Source organism: Pediculus humanus, genomic scaffold (assembly GCF_000006295.1).
Source record: "Pediculus humanus corporis 1103172108284 genomic scaffold, whole genome shotgun sequence".
Classification (NCBI taxonomy): Eukaryota; Metazoa; Arthropoda; class Insecta; order Psocodea; family Pediculidae; genus Pediculus; species Pediculus humanus.
In genome coordinates, this window is record NW_002987853.1 from 535,788 (window position 1) to 551,307 (window position 15,520).

A 15,520-nucleotide genomic window follows, 5' to 3' on the forward strand; every position below is an offset into this window, starting at 1 on the left:
TATTCTCGAAAGTTTTTACCAAAAATAATAATAATAAAATTGTTTACGAATTTCTTTTATTGTTGATAAGTTTTTGTTAAAAAAATAAAATAATAATAATAATAGGGATTAAAAAAAAAAAAAACTTTTTTTTTATTCGTTCGTGACGTCATCACACGTCATCAAATTTTGTTTTTCCCAAAAAAAAACATGAAAAAAATTTTTTTTTTGTCAAATTTAATAAAAACATGATTTGTTATGAGTAAAAATGCGTGAAAGGATTTTCAAAGGGGGGGGGGGAGAGAAATAAATCGAATGGAGTTGTTATTCGTTGTGGTGGGGAAGCGAGGGGAATAATTATTCGCACGCAATTATTATTATCATTATTTTCTTTTGTTTTTTTTTGAAAAACTTTACCAATAAAAACAAGTTTCAAGTTTTTCGATCGATCAAAATTAATTTTAGAATTTATTATTCGGTAGTCATAAATTTAAAAAAAAAAGCGTGATATTTAAAAGGGGGAGGGGGAGGGGAAAAAAAACGTGGCGGTAGAAAAGTGGTAGGATAAAAAAAAAAAAATTAGTTTCCGCATTATCATCTCTTTCACCTTTTAACATTATCTATAAAAAACGCCAACTTTTATTTTTCCACGATGTTTAACAATATTGATTTTCCCATTTTCTCTTTTTTACGCATTCACAATTTTCCTTTTTTTTTTTTTTTGCATCCATTTCTTTCTTTCTTTCTTTCTTTCTTTTTTTAAATCCTTTCTCTTTCTCTCTCTCTCTCTTACATAAAAATAAATTTTACTTTAACAAATTTACGTAAATATTTTTATTTTCGTTTAAAAATACGGAAAAATTGACGACGATTTTCACTTCGTTCCCGATTATTATGGATCCTCCTAATGGATCCAAATCTTTACGTGAGAAAAATGTGACGTCATAATTCGCCACTGTAATTTTTAACCGATTGGTTGATTGATTGATTACTCTTTTCCTTTTTATTATTATTATTATTTTTTTGATTTTACATAAAAAAAAAAAAAGAAAAAATATTCGTTACCGCATTACGTACTTATAAATATTAATTTTACAATCGCAATGTAATTTTATATGGGTAATCGTGTGTGTGTGTGTGTCGTGGGAAATGAGAGATATAAGTTGGGAGGGGGAGGGGTGGGGTGAAAGGTCAGGGGTAGAAATAAATACATCGTGTGCAAGAGGTTAACGTTATTCTTTTTTTTGTAACGTAATAATAATAATAATGAATGACACGCCATTTTCAAAATTATAACGTGAAACGAAAAATAAAAATAAAAAAAATTTTTTTTTTTTTCGTTTCACGTGAATCGAACGATGTAATAATAATAATAATAATAATGAAAATAAAGGGTAAGAGTTCAAAGGTTAAATTCGGAGGGGAAGGGGAGGGGAGGAAGAGGAGAAAAAAAAATTTTTTGGCGACGTACCCGTGCTGTTGTCGTAATCGTCATCGTCGTCTTCGTCCTCCTCCTCCTCGACGACGTCATCATTAACATCATCATTTTCTTTGACGTCATCTCTTTCGTTATTTTGTATTTTTTCTTCATATTTCGTCGAATTATTATTATCATTATTATTATTATCTATTTGAATTTTTTTATTATTAACATCCGACGTTTTCCTTTTTTTCAATATGTGGTGAATTTTCGTCGAATTAAATAAAAAAAATTTTTTAGATATTATTTGATGAGGCACTTTTTTATTAATACTGTTTTTTAATACACTCTTATCATTATTATTATTATTATTATTATTATTGTTTGTTATTTGAGCACTATTTAAATTATTTACATTTAAATTTTTATTAAATTTATTCTTCCATTTTTTATTATTATTGGCACTCGAATTGTTTATATTCGCGTCGTCGTCGTCGTTGGAAGCTCTCATATCATTATTATTATTATTTATTAAATTTTCGATTGTTTTTTCATCGTTTAATGATTTTTTAACAAAAATATTATTATTATCGAATATTTCTTTGTTTAAAATTTTCCCCGGTAATTTTTTTTCATTCGCGTAAAATAAAAAATAATTATTCATTTCGAATTTTGAATTTGATTTTTTTCTCTTATGAGATTCCATATGGGCTAAAGGCAGCCATATAAAATCAAATACCTGCTAATATTAATAAATTCATTTCATTTTTATTATTATTATTAGTATTTATTACTTTAGATTTGTTTTATTATTATAAATTTTTATTCATAATGTAATAAATTATGTAAAAATGAGTTTATCCTTTTCGTTCAATTATTTTTTTATTCGCGTTATGAGTTAATCATTTTAACCGTTACGAGGATGAATCAGAAAAAAAAAAAAGAAAATTAAACGAATCCCCAAATCCACTTTTCTTTCATTAACAAACAACAAAAAAAAAAAAGAATTTTGTACAAAACGTTCACATTTCTCTATCATTAAACACTGTTTTTTTTTTTAATTAAAACAAATTCGTTTTTTATCACGACACAACAAATGTTATAAAAAAAGCCATTTTTGTAACTTTTTTAATTTTTTAAACTTAAATTTATTTCTAAAAAAATTTTCTTTTTTTGTGTAATAATAAACCTCGCTTTATAAATGCAGGGTTGAAAGCTTTCAATGGATTTTAAGGAAAATCGACAGCAGCGCCAATAATTTTTTTACGGGAAAAAATGCAATCATTTTAGATATTTATTCTGGAAAACTCGATACGATGGTTCTTTTCTTTTGTTTTATAAACTTTTTTTGTTTTTTTGTGCTTTTCTTTTAAATTATTTTACATGTAAGACATTTTATTTTATTTTTATTTTTTAAATCCATTTTATTTATCTAAAAGTTTTTTTGTTTTGACTTTATTTTGGAAAATATAAAAATTTTTTGATAACTGATTTAAGAATAAGCAAATGAAAAATTTTAAAATTATTTATTTTAATAAATCGTTAAAAGATTTAAATAATTTAAAAAAAACAAAAGATATTTATTACATTTCGAATGAAAAATTTAAAATAAAAAAAAAACCGCTTAAAATTTGATTTGGCGCCAATTTTAACATAAAAAAAAAATGTCGTTGCCAATCTTAACGAAAATAAAGATGGCCGCTTTTGATTCGAATTCTATTAGTGCATTTGTTAAATGTGTTAATTTTGCCGCCGTTAAACACAGTTTTCAAAAAAGGAAAAATGTAGAGCAAACACCTTACATTAATCATCCCATCGGTAACGTTTTTTTGCTTTTTGCCTTTTTTTTTCTTTTTTTTTTTTTAAATAAAACATGTCGAGAGGTTATTTAGGACACACAACTAAACTACGTTGCTTATATCTAATCATTTAATTATGTAAATATTATCATTATTTTTACTTTAATTTTTGGTTTTATTCACTGTGATATTCAATAATTTTATTTTATGCGTTCAGGTGTTGCTTACATTTTAACAAACGAAGGAAACATAACCGATTTAGATATTTTACAAGCAGCTCTTCTTCATGATACAGTAGAAGACACTGATACGACCCTTGAAGAAATTGCTTCAATTTTTGGTATTAAAGTTGCCAATATAGTAAAAGAATGTACAGATGATAAAAATCTACCAAAGGAAGAAAGGAAAAAATTACAAATAATAAATTCAAAATCATCATCAAGGGAAGCTAAACTAGTTAAACTTGCAGATAAATTATATAATTTAAGAGATTTGGATAGGGAAACTCCTGTCGGATGGACATCCGAAAGAGTTTCAGAATATTTCAAATGGGCTTATGAAGTTGTCAATGGTTTAAAAGGTACAAATCAACAAATTGAATCTGAATTAAGCAAATTATTCGAGAAACATAATATTAGATAATAAAAAAAATTATTTTTCTAATTAAATTACATAATTGTTAATAATAATATCGTTTTATTATGATAATTTTATGTCAGTGTATAAATAATAAAAAACAGGTTTTTAATAATATGATTTTATATTGTTTAAAAAAAATAATAATAATAAATATTAACATACTAATGAGTTAATGTTTTAAAAATTTTTTTTTTTTACAAAAAGAAACAAAACAATCATTTATGTTTTTCGTAAAATTCTAACATATATCTTGCTAACGCTTTTGTTTCTTCTAATGTCACTGCATTGTAAAGCGATGCTCTTATTCCTCCAACAGACCTGTTATGAAATATTATCAAATTATTAATTTTGTAATTGAAACACTTTTATCGGTTTAATTTTATCAATTACTTACCTGTGACCTTTAAGTTGAATCATTCCTAGCTTTTGAGCTCCTGCTAAAAATTCTTGTTCAAGTTTATCATCTCCACCTCTGATCCTAAATGGCACATTCATTCGACTTCTACAGTCTTTATTAACAGGGCAAGTATAAAATCCATTCGAATTATTTATTATACTGTAAATGGTTTGACTTTTTGCATTCGCTCTGTCAGCCATTCCGACAACACCACCATTTGCAATTATCCATTCAAATACTCTTCCAACCACATAAATTCTAAAAAAAAAAAAAAGGATAAAACTTTTCTTTCTATTTTCAGATAAATTTTTGGTCATTGTTAATAATTTTTCAAAACAATCACCCAAAAGTTGGAGGAGTATTATGCAGAGAATTATCTTTTGCCATAATTGTAAAGTCCATGACCGTTGGACAAATGGGTAAAGGTTTTCCCAAAAGGTCATCTCTGACTATAACCAAAGTAACACCAGCAGGACCGATATTTTTCTGCGCTCCAGCAAATATGACGCCAAACTAATTGGTAAAAAAAAAAAAAGAAAAAATTTAATTTGTTTTGACTGATGGCTAAAAAAAAAAACAAATAAAATTAAAAAAAATTTTTTTTGCATAATTCACCTTGGTTACATCGATTGGCCTAGAGAGCATATTTGATGACATATCAACAACAAGTGGAACACCATCCAACGGTTTCGGCGTAAATTGATATTCGACTCCTTATCGTCGTTTAATAATTTAAACATAATTTAATTTAATTTAACTAATTTTCTTTAATTAAATTTTATAATAGTTAAAAAAAAATGGCGAAAATAATTATCTTACCGTGAACCGTTTCATTGTCGCAAAAATACAAATAAGAAGCGTTCGGATTGAGTTTCCATGTCGAGGGATCAGGGATTTGTTCGTATTTGTCAGTTTTTGGTAAAACTAAATTAACATTACCATATTTAGCTGCTTCTTTAGCTGCTTTTGCTGACCAAGAACCTTAAAAAAAATTCCAATTAAAATTAAATCGTTTTAGGTACGTTCAGAAAAAAAAAAAAAAAATTTCTCTCCTTCAGGGCATTTTTTCGACAAAACTCGATTTCAATCAAAATTATTTTTTTTAACTGGATCGACGTTTCGTAATTCTATTTAAAACAAGGCACAAAATTATTTAACTAAACAGAAAATATTTTACCAGTAACTAAATAATCAGCAGTTCCAGTTTTAGAAATAAGATTTAATGCAACAGCAGCAAAAAGACCAGTACCACCACCCTGAAGAAACAATACTTTATAATTATCAGGTATGTTAAGTATTTCCTTAACACTTCTTTGAGCTTTTTCAATTATTTTATTAAAATCAGATGATCTGTGACTCATTTCCATAACAGATATATATGTATTCCCATAATTAACTAATTCTTTTTGAACTTCAGCCAGTACCTGAAACATACACCAAAAAAAAATCACAACAAATTTTCCTCCCTCCCCCCCTCCTTCTCCTTTTTTTTTTTTTATCAAACCTTCTCAATTTACTTTATTATTTCTTAAACAAATTCTTCTTAATTTTAATAATAATAACATAAGGCTTAACCAAACCTTTATTAAAAAAAAAAATGTAATAATAATAATACTAATCATTTACCTCTTCTGGTAATTTTGCTGGTCCAGCACCAAAATTCATAACTTTTCCGTTAGCCATATTTTTTTTTTTTTTCTATTCTTTTTCTTAAAGATATTATTTATAAAAAAAAAAAAGAAAAATTTTTTTAAAAATTAATATTATCAATCAATTGACCTTAGTTTAAAATTACAAGAAACTTGTTACTCACAACTTATAACTTGTTTACTGCTCTCGACACACACACACACACACACACACACTCGACAACATTTGAGAGAGAGAGAGAGAAAGATAGATAGAGAGAGAGAGAGAGAGAGTTTAATACGTTTTTACTATTTAATAATTTTTTTTGATTAAAACCAAAGCAAGTTCGCATTGAAAGCATACTACATAGACATTTAACAAAAAAAAAAAAAAATCTCTCAATGTGATAAAAAAGCATAAATTCCTCTCTTTTTTACGTAATAATAATAATAATGATAATGATAAAACTCTTTGTAAAATTTTTGTATACTAAATAAATATCATTATCATTATTATTAGTTTTAAAATAGTTAATTAATTGGTAAAAACTAGTTTTTATCGGTTTGTCTTTTTTTTGTCCCTCCACATTTAACATTATTGACTTTGGATTTTTTATTTATTAAAAAAAGAATTCAAACATGTCGGAATTTAAAATTAATTTCAAGGTTAAAAAGGTATAAATTTTCTAGAAGTTTTTTTTTTTTATATTAAAATTGTCACATATTCGATCGACATTTTAATTCCTCGACACAATTATTTCTATCATCATCATCAAATCGATTAATTAATTGTGTCATTTTTAATTATAATCATCGTATAGTGTGATAAGTGATAACGTTTTTTTTTTTTTTTGCGTTCGTGTGCGCGTGCGCGTTACGATGTTGCCTTTAATAAAAAAAAAAAAAAAAAAAAATATTAATAAATATTTAAAGGGGAAATTTTTTTTTTTTTTAAAACTAAACCTTCGTTAGTTATTATTATTATTATTTAAATGTTTTAATTAACTGATTAGTTTTTTTTTTTTTTTTACTATAAGGTCAAAGGTCGATCCGTGTCATCAGATAACTTCTTTTTTTTATCATTTTCTACAACGTAATATTTATTTATTTATTAATTACGAGTTTTTGTTTTTGTTTTTATTAATATTTATTTGTTTTTATTTATTAACTGGATAAACTTTAAAATCGCCATGTTGTTGTTGTTTATTTTCTGGAAATAATTTTTAAAATTCCTGGATAATAAATTATATGTGTCGGAAAGTCACGTGGTTTTATTAATAATATTATTATTATTATATTTATTCTTCTTTTATCAAAATTTTTTTTTCAAATTAACCTTTTTTAACCTTTTGAAAAATTCTTTTTATTTTTAAATAATAATAATAATTATCAAATTTTTTAAATTTTTTATTTATCATTATTATCATTATTTAAATAAAATCTTTTTAATAAAAAAAAATTATTTATTAAAAGGAAAAACATTTTGTCAGGTCTATGTCGATTAGGCAACGCATTCAAAAAAAAAAAAGAAAATGGCGCGTTACATTATTATATTCCTTTAATTTTTTTTTTTTTGATTATTATTATTTATTTATTAATAAAAAATATTTCAAATTAAAAATATCTCGTACAATATTAAATTTTTATTAATTTTTTTTGGTTAATAGGTATTAAAAATTAATAAGTTTAAATAAATAAAAATAACGAAAATAAAATAGTTTTAAGGTAACGCGCTGACATAATTTAACTATTTTTAATTTCGTAACGAAGTCCTTTGTGACTTATTTGCCCTATTGTCAAAGTTGAGGAATCTTTTTTTTAATTTTGTAAGTTAATTTATTATTTTAATTTTATTATTATTAAGATTTTCTTCTTAATATTATTTAATCATTTAAATTATTAAATTTTAAATAGAAATAAAAAAAAAAAAATTTTATTCACTTAATTATTATTTGAAATATTTTTTTTTTTTTTTTAATATTCATATACATGAAAATTCTTAACCAAAAATTTTACCAATAAAAAATAAAGAAAAATTTATTAAAATCTGAATTAATCAAGGTATTATTTTTTAAATTAGTTTTATTTAATATTATAAATTAAAAAAAAGCTACAGGTACTTCTCTCATCTTAAAATTAAATTAAATTAAAAAAAAAGGGGGCTAAAAAATTTTTTTTTAATCAATGTGTGAATTAAATCTTTGTTCATTTTAGTTTTTCTCCAATTTTTGATAATTTTTGGGTAAAAGGGTTGTTTATATAATTGTGAATGTTATATAAATTTAAAAAATGCTTCACACACTTTATTCAACAACATTAAATTGAAAAAAAAAAAAAAAATTATTATTATTATCTGTAATTTAATGGTTGCATTAAAAAGGTAAGAATAAAATTTTATTAAAATCGAAAAGTATGTGAAGCGAATATCTCACAAATAATTATTAACAAATTTTTTCTTTTCTTTTTATAATTTATTTATACTTTTTATATCATTTATCATGCCAGAGGAAGATATTTATTTGATATTGGAAAAAATTTAAAGAGAATCATTATGGTTTGGCCAACACAATATGATGTTGAGGTATTATATGCCATTTAGATTTTTATATACTCACTTAAATTGTGTGTAAATTTTGTAACCAAGCACAGAAATGCTTTTTTTTTTTATATATTACACTTTTCTTAATGGCATAATTTAGCGAAAGTTTTTTTTTTTTTCCAGTTGTTTAAACGCTTTATTTTACAGCTTTGTATTTAGTGTTTCACTTTAATAATTTTTGACAAAATAAAATTTATTTTATAGTTTTTTTTGCTTTTGTTTATATATTTATATATATATATATATATATATATATATATATATATATATATATATATATATATATATATATTATTAAAATAGTTTTTTTAAAGTTTTAGTTTCTAATGTGTTTGCCAATTTATTTTTATTTTTTTTTTTCGATTTTGTTTTTTTTAACTTGGCTAAATATGTTTTTTTTTTTTTTTTCTTTTTTTTTTTTTTTTTTGCATTGAAAAATTTTGATTTACCTAAAATTAAATACTAAAAAGGTATGTAATATGTAAGGGAATGGTTGTTTTACATAATCATTAGCATTATTATTATTATTATTATAACATTAATTAATGTAAATTTTCATTGAATTTGTTATAAGTCAAATTGCGAGTGTGTGCAGCATGAGTAATTTTTATTAAATTTATTTTTTATTTATTGTTATTTTTTAGAGATCATTAGAAACCATGAGTAGGAGGCATCAAAATGTCAAAACTCAAAACAAATCTGCAACATCTCATTTGGAACAAATGTGTGCATTGGATATCAATGCCGAAACAAGCTTTGTAAGATTGTCTGGAATTATTTGCACAATCGGTAAATTATTATACTATATTATTCATTTGTGTTTTTCCTACAAAATGTTAAATTTTTTTTTTTTTTTTTTTTTTCTTCTCCAGGTCCTGCTTCAAGAGATCCAGAAATATTAGAAAAAATGATGGAAACAGGCATGAATATTGCTAGACTTAATTTTAGTCATGGTAGTCATGAATATCATGCGGAAACAATTAAAAATATAAGAAAAGCTGTCGAAAGTTATAGTAAAAAATTAGGATTGAATCATCCTTTGGCCATCGCATTAGACACAAAGGGACCAGAAATCAGAACTGGACTTTTAGAAGGAGTATGTATTTTATTCGAAGAGAAAAATAAATTAATATTTATTATTTAATTAAAATTTTTTTGATTTGTATGTCAATATAATTTTAGGGAGGTTCAGCTGAAATTGCATTAAAAACTGGAGATGAAATAATATTAACAACAGATAAGCAATATCAGGATATAGGAAATGAAAAAATGATTTATGTCGATTATAATAATATAACTCAGGTTGTTAACTTAGGTGACAAAGTTTTCGTTGATGATGGCCTTATTTCATTGATTGTTCAGAAAAAAGGTAAATTTTATTATTATTATTATTATTATTTTCATACTTATTGTTACTTTTGTAGTAATGGATTTTTTTTTGTTTTTATTTAAGAGGATAAATCACTGGTTTGCTTGGTTGAAAATGGTGGAATGTTGGGAAGCAGGAAAGGTGTAAACCTTCCTGGAATTCCTGTCGATTTACCAGCTGTGTCTGAAAAGGACAAGGCCGATTTAAAATTTGGCGTAGAACAAGGAGTCGATATGATATTTGCTTCTTTTATACGTGATGCAACAGCACTTACCGAAATTAGAAACGTTTTGGGTATGATGATTCGAAGGGAATTTGAAATTCATTTCCGGTCTTTTTGTATGATTAAAAAGAAAAAAAAAATTTTTTTCTAACCGTAGGCGAAGCTGGAAAATCGATATTAGTCATTTCGAAAATAGAAAATCATCAGGGTTGGGTTAAATTAGATGAAATCATTGACGCAAGTGATGGCATCATGGTCGCGAGAGGAGATTTGGGTATAGAGATACCACCGGAAAAAGTTTTCCTCGCGCAAAAATCAATGATAGCACGTTGCAACAAGCTTGGGAAACCCGTTATATGTGCGACACAAATGTTGGAATCCATGGTTAAAAAACCCCGTCCGACACGTGCGGAAACGTCAGACGTGGCAAATGCTATTTTAGACGGAGCCGACTGTGTCATGCTTTCAGGTGAAACTGCCAAAGGAGATTATCCGCTTCAGTGCGTTTTAACAATGGCAAATATTTGCAAAGAAGCCGAGGCTGCCGTTTCGCACAAACAACTTTTCATAGATTTAAGTACCGCTATTAAAGTTCCGGTCGATGCCGGTCACGCGGTCGCCATAGCAACCGTCGAAGCCGCAATTAATTGTAATGCGGCCGCCATTGTCGTGATAACAACCTCTGGCAAATCCGCTCATTTAATCGCTAAATATCGGCCACCTTGTCCGATAATAGCCGTCACGAGAAATGCTCAAATAGCAAGGCAGTGTCATTTGCACCGCGGAGTTTTACCCATACACTACACGGGTTGGTATCTTTTTGTCAAAGGACAGGGACAAGAGAAGTAATAATAATAATAATAATAAATTGATGATGATTTTTTATTTATATTTAGTTGATCCACTTCCGGATTGGTTGAGAGACGTTGACGCAAGAGTTCAATCCGGATTACAATTCGGACAAAGACAGGGATTCATACTTCCCGGAGATCCGGTCATAGTAATAACCGGATGGAGACAGGGATCCGGATTTACAAACAACATGCGTGTCGTGTACGTATCAGAACAAGGAAAAGGTTTTCTGGGGTTGTTGTAACGGAAAAATGGAGGGGGAAAAAAAAAAGTTTAAAATAATATCATATGTAGCACGTGTTGTTGTCTTGCAGTAACGGATAAAGGGTCACGCCTTTCCCCTCCCCCTTCCCTTTCCTTCCGAAAATGTCACGTCGATCGTCCCGGTGTTTCTTTTTTTTTTTGTTTCTTTGTACATCCCCGACATCCTTCATATCCCTCCTCATTTTCCAAGCATGGGGGATCCTCTTTGGGTTTATAATTAAACGAATCTCACGGTAACGAATGATATTTTTTTTTTTATTATCGATCGATTTTATTGATCGATCGATCATTAATAAAAAATAATCAATAATAATAACAGTATTAGTTAACATTATTTTTGAATATTATTATTAATTTAATAATTAGGTTGCACCATCTTTATTTATTTATTTATATTATTTATTAATGTATTATTATTATTTATAACGTATTTTATTATTTTTTTTGAATTTAACGAAAGTATTATTATTATTAATGTTAATTAAGCATGTTTTTTTTTTTTTTTATAAATGATGGTTGTTGTCGTTTGTTGTTGTTGGTGTTCGGCATTGAAAATGATTTTACCAATTTATAGAAAAAAAAAAAAAAAAAAAAAAACAAACCGAAAAGTATTTTTTGTTTAGTTACTATTGTAATTTTTTCCAAAGATTTTCTTTTTTTTGTTTTCCTGTAGTTTTAGTTTCGCTGTTGCGAAAAAAGTTTTTTTTTATTTATAAATAAACTTTAAAACGTGTTCCTATATATATTGTGATTAAATTTTTTTTTTTTTTTTCGATTGAAATCCTGTAAATGATTCGAGATATGTAAACGTAGAGTGGGGGGAGAGGGTTGAGGGGGCGGGGGAGGGAAAATTTTTGGATTTTACGGGGGGATGATGAGTTTTTTTTTTGGTAGGTTTAAATAATGATTGATAAAAGAGCGAGAGAAGATTTGATTTTAAGATTGTTTATTTGTTTATTTGTTTGTTTGTTTGCTTGCTTTTTTATTATTATTATTATTTTTTCGATGATTAAAAAAGTGTGGGATTTGTTTGTTTTTTTGTTTGTTTGATATATTACATTGTGTGTCCGAAATATAATAAAACGTTTAAAAAATCAAATTTTTTTTTTTTTTCCTTAAAAGTTTCCTTTTTCCCCGAATAATAATAGTGATGATGATGATGATTGTGGTGGTAGTGGTAGTGATAATGATAATAATGGAATGGGTTGCGGAAAATGGCGGGTTGTTGAGGTGTAATGGTGGACTTTGTTTTGTTATAAGAAAAAATGAAATAACAGCATCCCGGTGGTGATTTCAAACGTGAAAAATTATTTTGAAAACAACATTCATTTGTCATAATTTTACAGGTACTCGTAATAATGATAATGATAATGATAATAATAATAATTAAAAGTTATAAATAAATCCGTTTCGTCGGAAGCGAATTTTTACAGGAATGAAAGGGGAGGAAGAACAACAACAGGAAATAGAGGAGGAAGAGGTACGTATGTTGTCGTCGTTTGTTTGTTTGTTTGTTTTATTATTATTAAAAAATAAATTTTGTATACAAATTTTTTTTTAATTAAATAAATTATTATTATTATCATTATCGTTTAATTTTTTTTTTTTTTTTTGTCTTTTACGGTCCGTCAACGTCCTCACTTTTTTCTTTTACAATAATTGTAAAACGTTACGAAATAATCCGACTTAATTGCGTTTGTCCTTGTTGTTGCTCGTTGTTATTATTATTATTATTATTATCACCAAAACAATCAAGGATTGTCGTAGGCGTTAAAGATCTTTTATTCCTTGTGCAAAAATTAAGAAAAATTAAAAACGATAATTGAATGAGAGAATCGTTGTCGTAATAATGATGATGACGATTGTTGTTTGTCGTTTGTAGAACGGATGATATACCTTTAAAATTCTTCAAAAAATTTTTTCCGGAAATGGTTTAAACGTTTGCAAAACAGGAACATCCTCTTGTAATTTCATTTCGTATAAATACATTGAATTTTTACATTGGTTATTAACTGAAACAAACAAACAAACGGATGCGACAATACGAGATAAACAAACGTTTGCTCATTCTTATCAAATTCACGGTCAAGGAGAACAAAAAAAAAATGAATAATAATGATAATATACGTACCGACAAATAAACTTTCCCGATATTTTTGCAAATTGAAAATTTCTTCGTTTTTCTTTACCGACATTTTTTTTAGTTTTCTTTTGTGATCGAGCATCAACCACCTGACACCGATAATTATTATTAATATCGATATACCTGATAAAACTGATAAACTAGGTATGAATCTAAAAATGGCGCCAAAATTTTTTATCATCGTGTTTCCTCCTTCTTCTTCTTCTTCTTCTTCTGCTTCTTCTTTTGCTCCGCCATTTTGTTTCGTCGTTATATTTTTATTATTTGATATATCGTTTGTTTTATTACCGGTTGTTGTTTGATTGTTGTTTTGTTTCGGTTGTAAATTGTTTGTCGTTAAATTTTTTGAAAATGATTCACGTGTAAATCCGTTAAACATATTCGACGTTGTCGTTTGTTCTATACTTTCTGTTGTTTGTTTCTCATCGATCGTTTTGTTTCCGATAACATCTGTTTCATCCGTTTGTACAAAGTTTGTCGAAAACATATTCGACGTTGTCGTTTGTTCTGTACTCTCTGTTGTTGTTTGTTTTTCATCATTCGTTTTGCTTTCGACAAGATCTTTCCCACTCGTTTGTACGAAAGGTTTCATCGTGGTTACAACATCATCGTCGACAATCGTCGTCGCGTTTGTTGTTTGACTCGTCGTTGAATTTTCAAAATATATTTCCGTGGTTGATTCTTCTGGTTGTACGTTTGTTGTTTCTATCGTTTCTTCAGTTGATTGTTCGTCGTATTCGGTCGTGGATTCTACAAATTCTTCTTCGGTTGTCGTTTCATTTTCTTTATTCGAATAAGAAGAAAAACTTTCCGTACTTCCTTCTAATAAGATCGTATTATCAGTTGAAACGGAAGTCGATGATAATTTCTCATCCGAATTCGTTTCCGATGCGTTTGTAATTGTGACGTCATCCTTGACATTTAACCGAAATTCTGTTTCGGATTCGTCATTTTTAAACTGATAACTTGTCGATGACGAATAATCGACTGGATAATCATAAACAGTAAAATTAATTAAACTATTAATTTTTTCCATTTTTCCGGTTGTTGTTGTTGTTATTTCCGTTTCCGTTTTCGTTTCATCTGGTATTAATAAAAAATTATTTGTCTTTTCGTAATTATAAACGTTTGCATCGAGTTTTGAGATCGTTTTTTTTAAAAAATTCCTTTCGTCTTCTGCTGTATTAATTGTGACGTCATTCGTTTCTGTTTCCGTCGTTGTCGTCGTCGTTGACAAACAAGTTCCAGTCACGTGATGACATAATCCATTTGGACAATTACATTTTTCAATGCAATGAAAACCGAAAAAACCATCCGAACATGGAAATTGACATCTAAAAAAAATTCGTTTTTTATAAAAAATATTTTTTTAAAATAATAATAATTTTAATTTATTCTCACCTGTTTCCTTGCCAGCCATTTTGACAAAAACATTTACCATAAAATGCTTCACATTTGGCGCCATTTTCACAATCGCATTTTTCTTTACAATTTTGACCCCACCAACCACTTTCGCATTCTTTTTAACCGGAAAAAAAAAAGAAAAGTTTTTTACTCCTCATCGTGACGCGTATACCTTAACAAACAAACAAACAAACAAACCTTTATCGCATGTTATTCCATAATATCCATAATTACAAGAACAAACATCCGGTTCGATGCATTTTCCATACATGCATAATTTTTTACAATATGGTTTACATTTCGTACGATCGTTTGGATCTATTTTATATCCGGCACAACATTCCAGAACCAATCTCGTCCTCTGTATGATCTACGATAAAACAAAAAAAAAGTTATAAACAACCGAACAAACAAACAAACGGGATTAAACAAATTTAAAATCCCATTAACTTTTTTTTCTTCAATTTTTTTCTTAACCATTTTCGATACGGGGCATCTAAAATGTAAACTTGCATCCCAACACCATTTATATTCAACTTCCGGTACGTAAACGTCCTTGTAAAAAGAAACCGGCTGTTTATAACTGGAAAAATAATAATAATAATAATAATAATGATTAAACGAACGCATAAATTTTTTTTTTAATAATAATTTACGAGACTTTTATGCACGATTAATTAATAATAATAATAATAATGAGGTTTTCTCTCACGTTTCCGTTCTCAAACAAACATTTTCTCCATTCGGATTCAATTCAACACTTTTAACTCCAGTCGATGATAATGATGATAATGATAAAAACAT

The 15,520-nt window shown here is 26.9% G+C and overlaps 4 protein-coding genes across 4 annotated transcripts; 2 read left to right on the forward strand and 2 right to left on the reverse strand.

The window, feature by feature from the left end:
* Nucleotides 1–3,093: 3,093 nt before the first annotated feature.
* Nucleotides 3,094–3,840, forward strand: Phum_PHUM522240 (uncharacterized protein; the record flags this gene model as incomplete). The annotated part of the gene is made up of 2 exons (XM_002431291.1): nucleotides 3,094–3,217; nucleotides 3,416–3,840. The coding sequence occupies 2 exons, from the start codon at nucleotides 3,094–3,096 to the stop codon at nucleotides 3,838–3,840; spliced, it is 549 nt and encodes a 182-aa protein (XP_002431336.1).
* Nucleotides 3,841–4,052: 212 nt separating this feature from the next.
* Nucleotides 4,053–5,917, reverse strand: Phum_PHUM522250 (phosphoserine aminotransferase, putative; the record flags this gene model as incomplete). Its single annotated transcript, XM_002431292.1, has 7 exons — nucleotides 4,053–4,155; nucleotides 4,232–4,492; nucleotides 4,578–4,747; nucleotides 4,850–4,947; nucleotides 5,054–5,215; nucleotides 5,412–5,658; nucleotides 5,861–5,917. The coding sequence occupies 7 exons, from the start codon at nucleotides 5,915–5,917 to the stop codon at nucleotides 4,053–4,055; spliced, it is 1,098 nt and encodes a 365-aa protein (XP_002431337.1).
* Nucleotides 5,918–9,120: 3,203 nt separating this feature from the next.
* Phum_PHUM522260 (pyruvate kinase, putative) lies at nucleotides 9,121–11,149 on the forward strand (the record flags this gene model as incomplete). The annotated part of the gene is made up of 6 exons (XM_002431293.1): nucleotides 9,121–9,250; nucleotides 9,334–9,557; nucleotides 9,644–9,830; nucleotides 9,915–10,124; nucleotides 10,211–10,861; nucleotides 10,950–11,149. 6 exons carry the CDS (start codon nucleotides 9,121–9,123, stop codon nucleotides 11,147–11,149), a joined length of 1,602 nt encoding a protein of 533 aa, XP_002431338.1.
* Nucleotides 11,150–13,077: 1,928 nt separating this feature from the next.
* Nucleotides 13,078–15,520, reverse strand: Phum_PHUM522270 (uncharacterized protein; the record flags this gene model as incomplete). The annotated part of the gene is made up of 7 exons (XM_002431294.1): nucleotides 13,078–13,181; nucleotides 13,301–13,435; nucleotides 13,601–14,646; nucleotides 14,714–14,831; nucleotides 14,915–15,086; nucleotides 15,167–15,299; nucleotides 15,429–15,520. The coding sequence occupies 7 exons, from the start codon at nucleotides 15,518–15,520 to the stop codon at nucleotides 13,078–13,080; spliced, it is 1,800 nt and encodes a 599-aa protein (XP_002431339.1).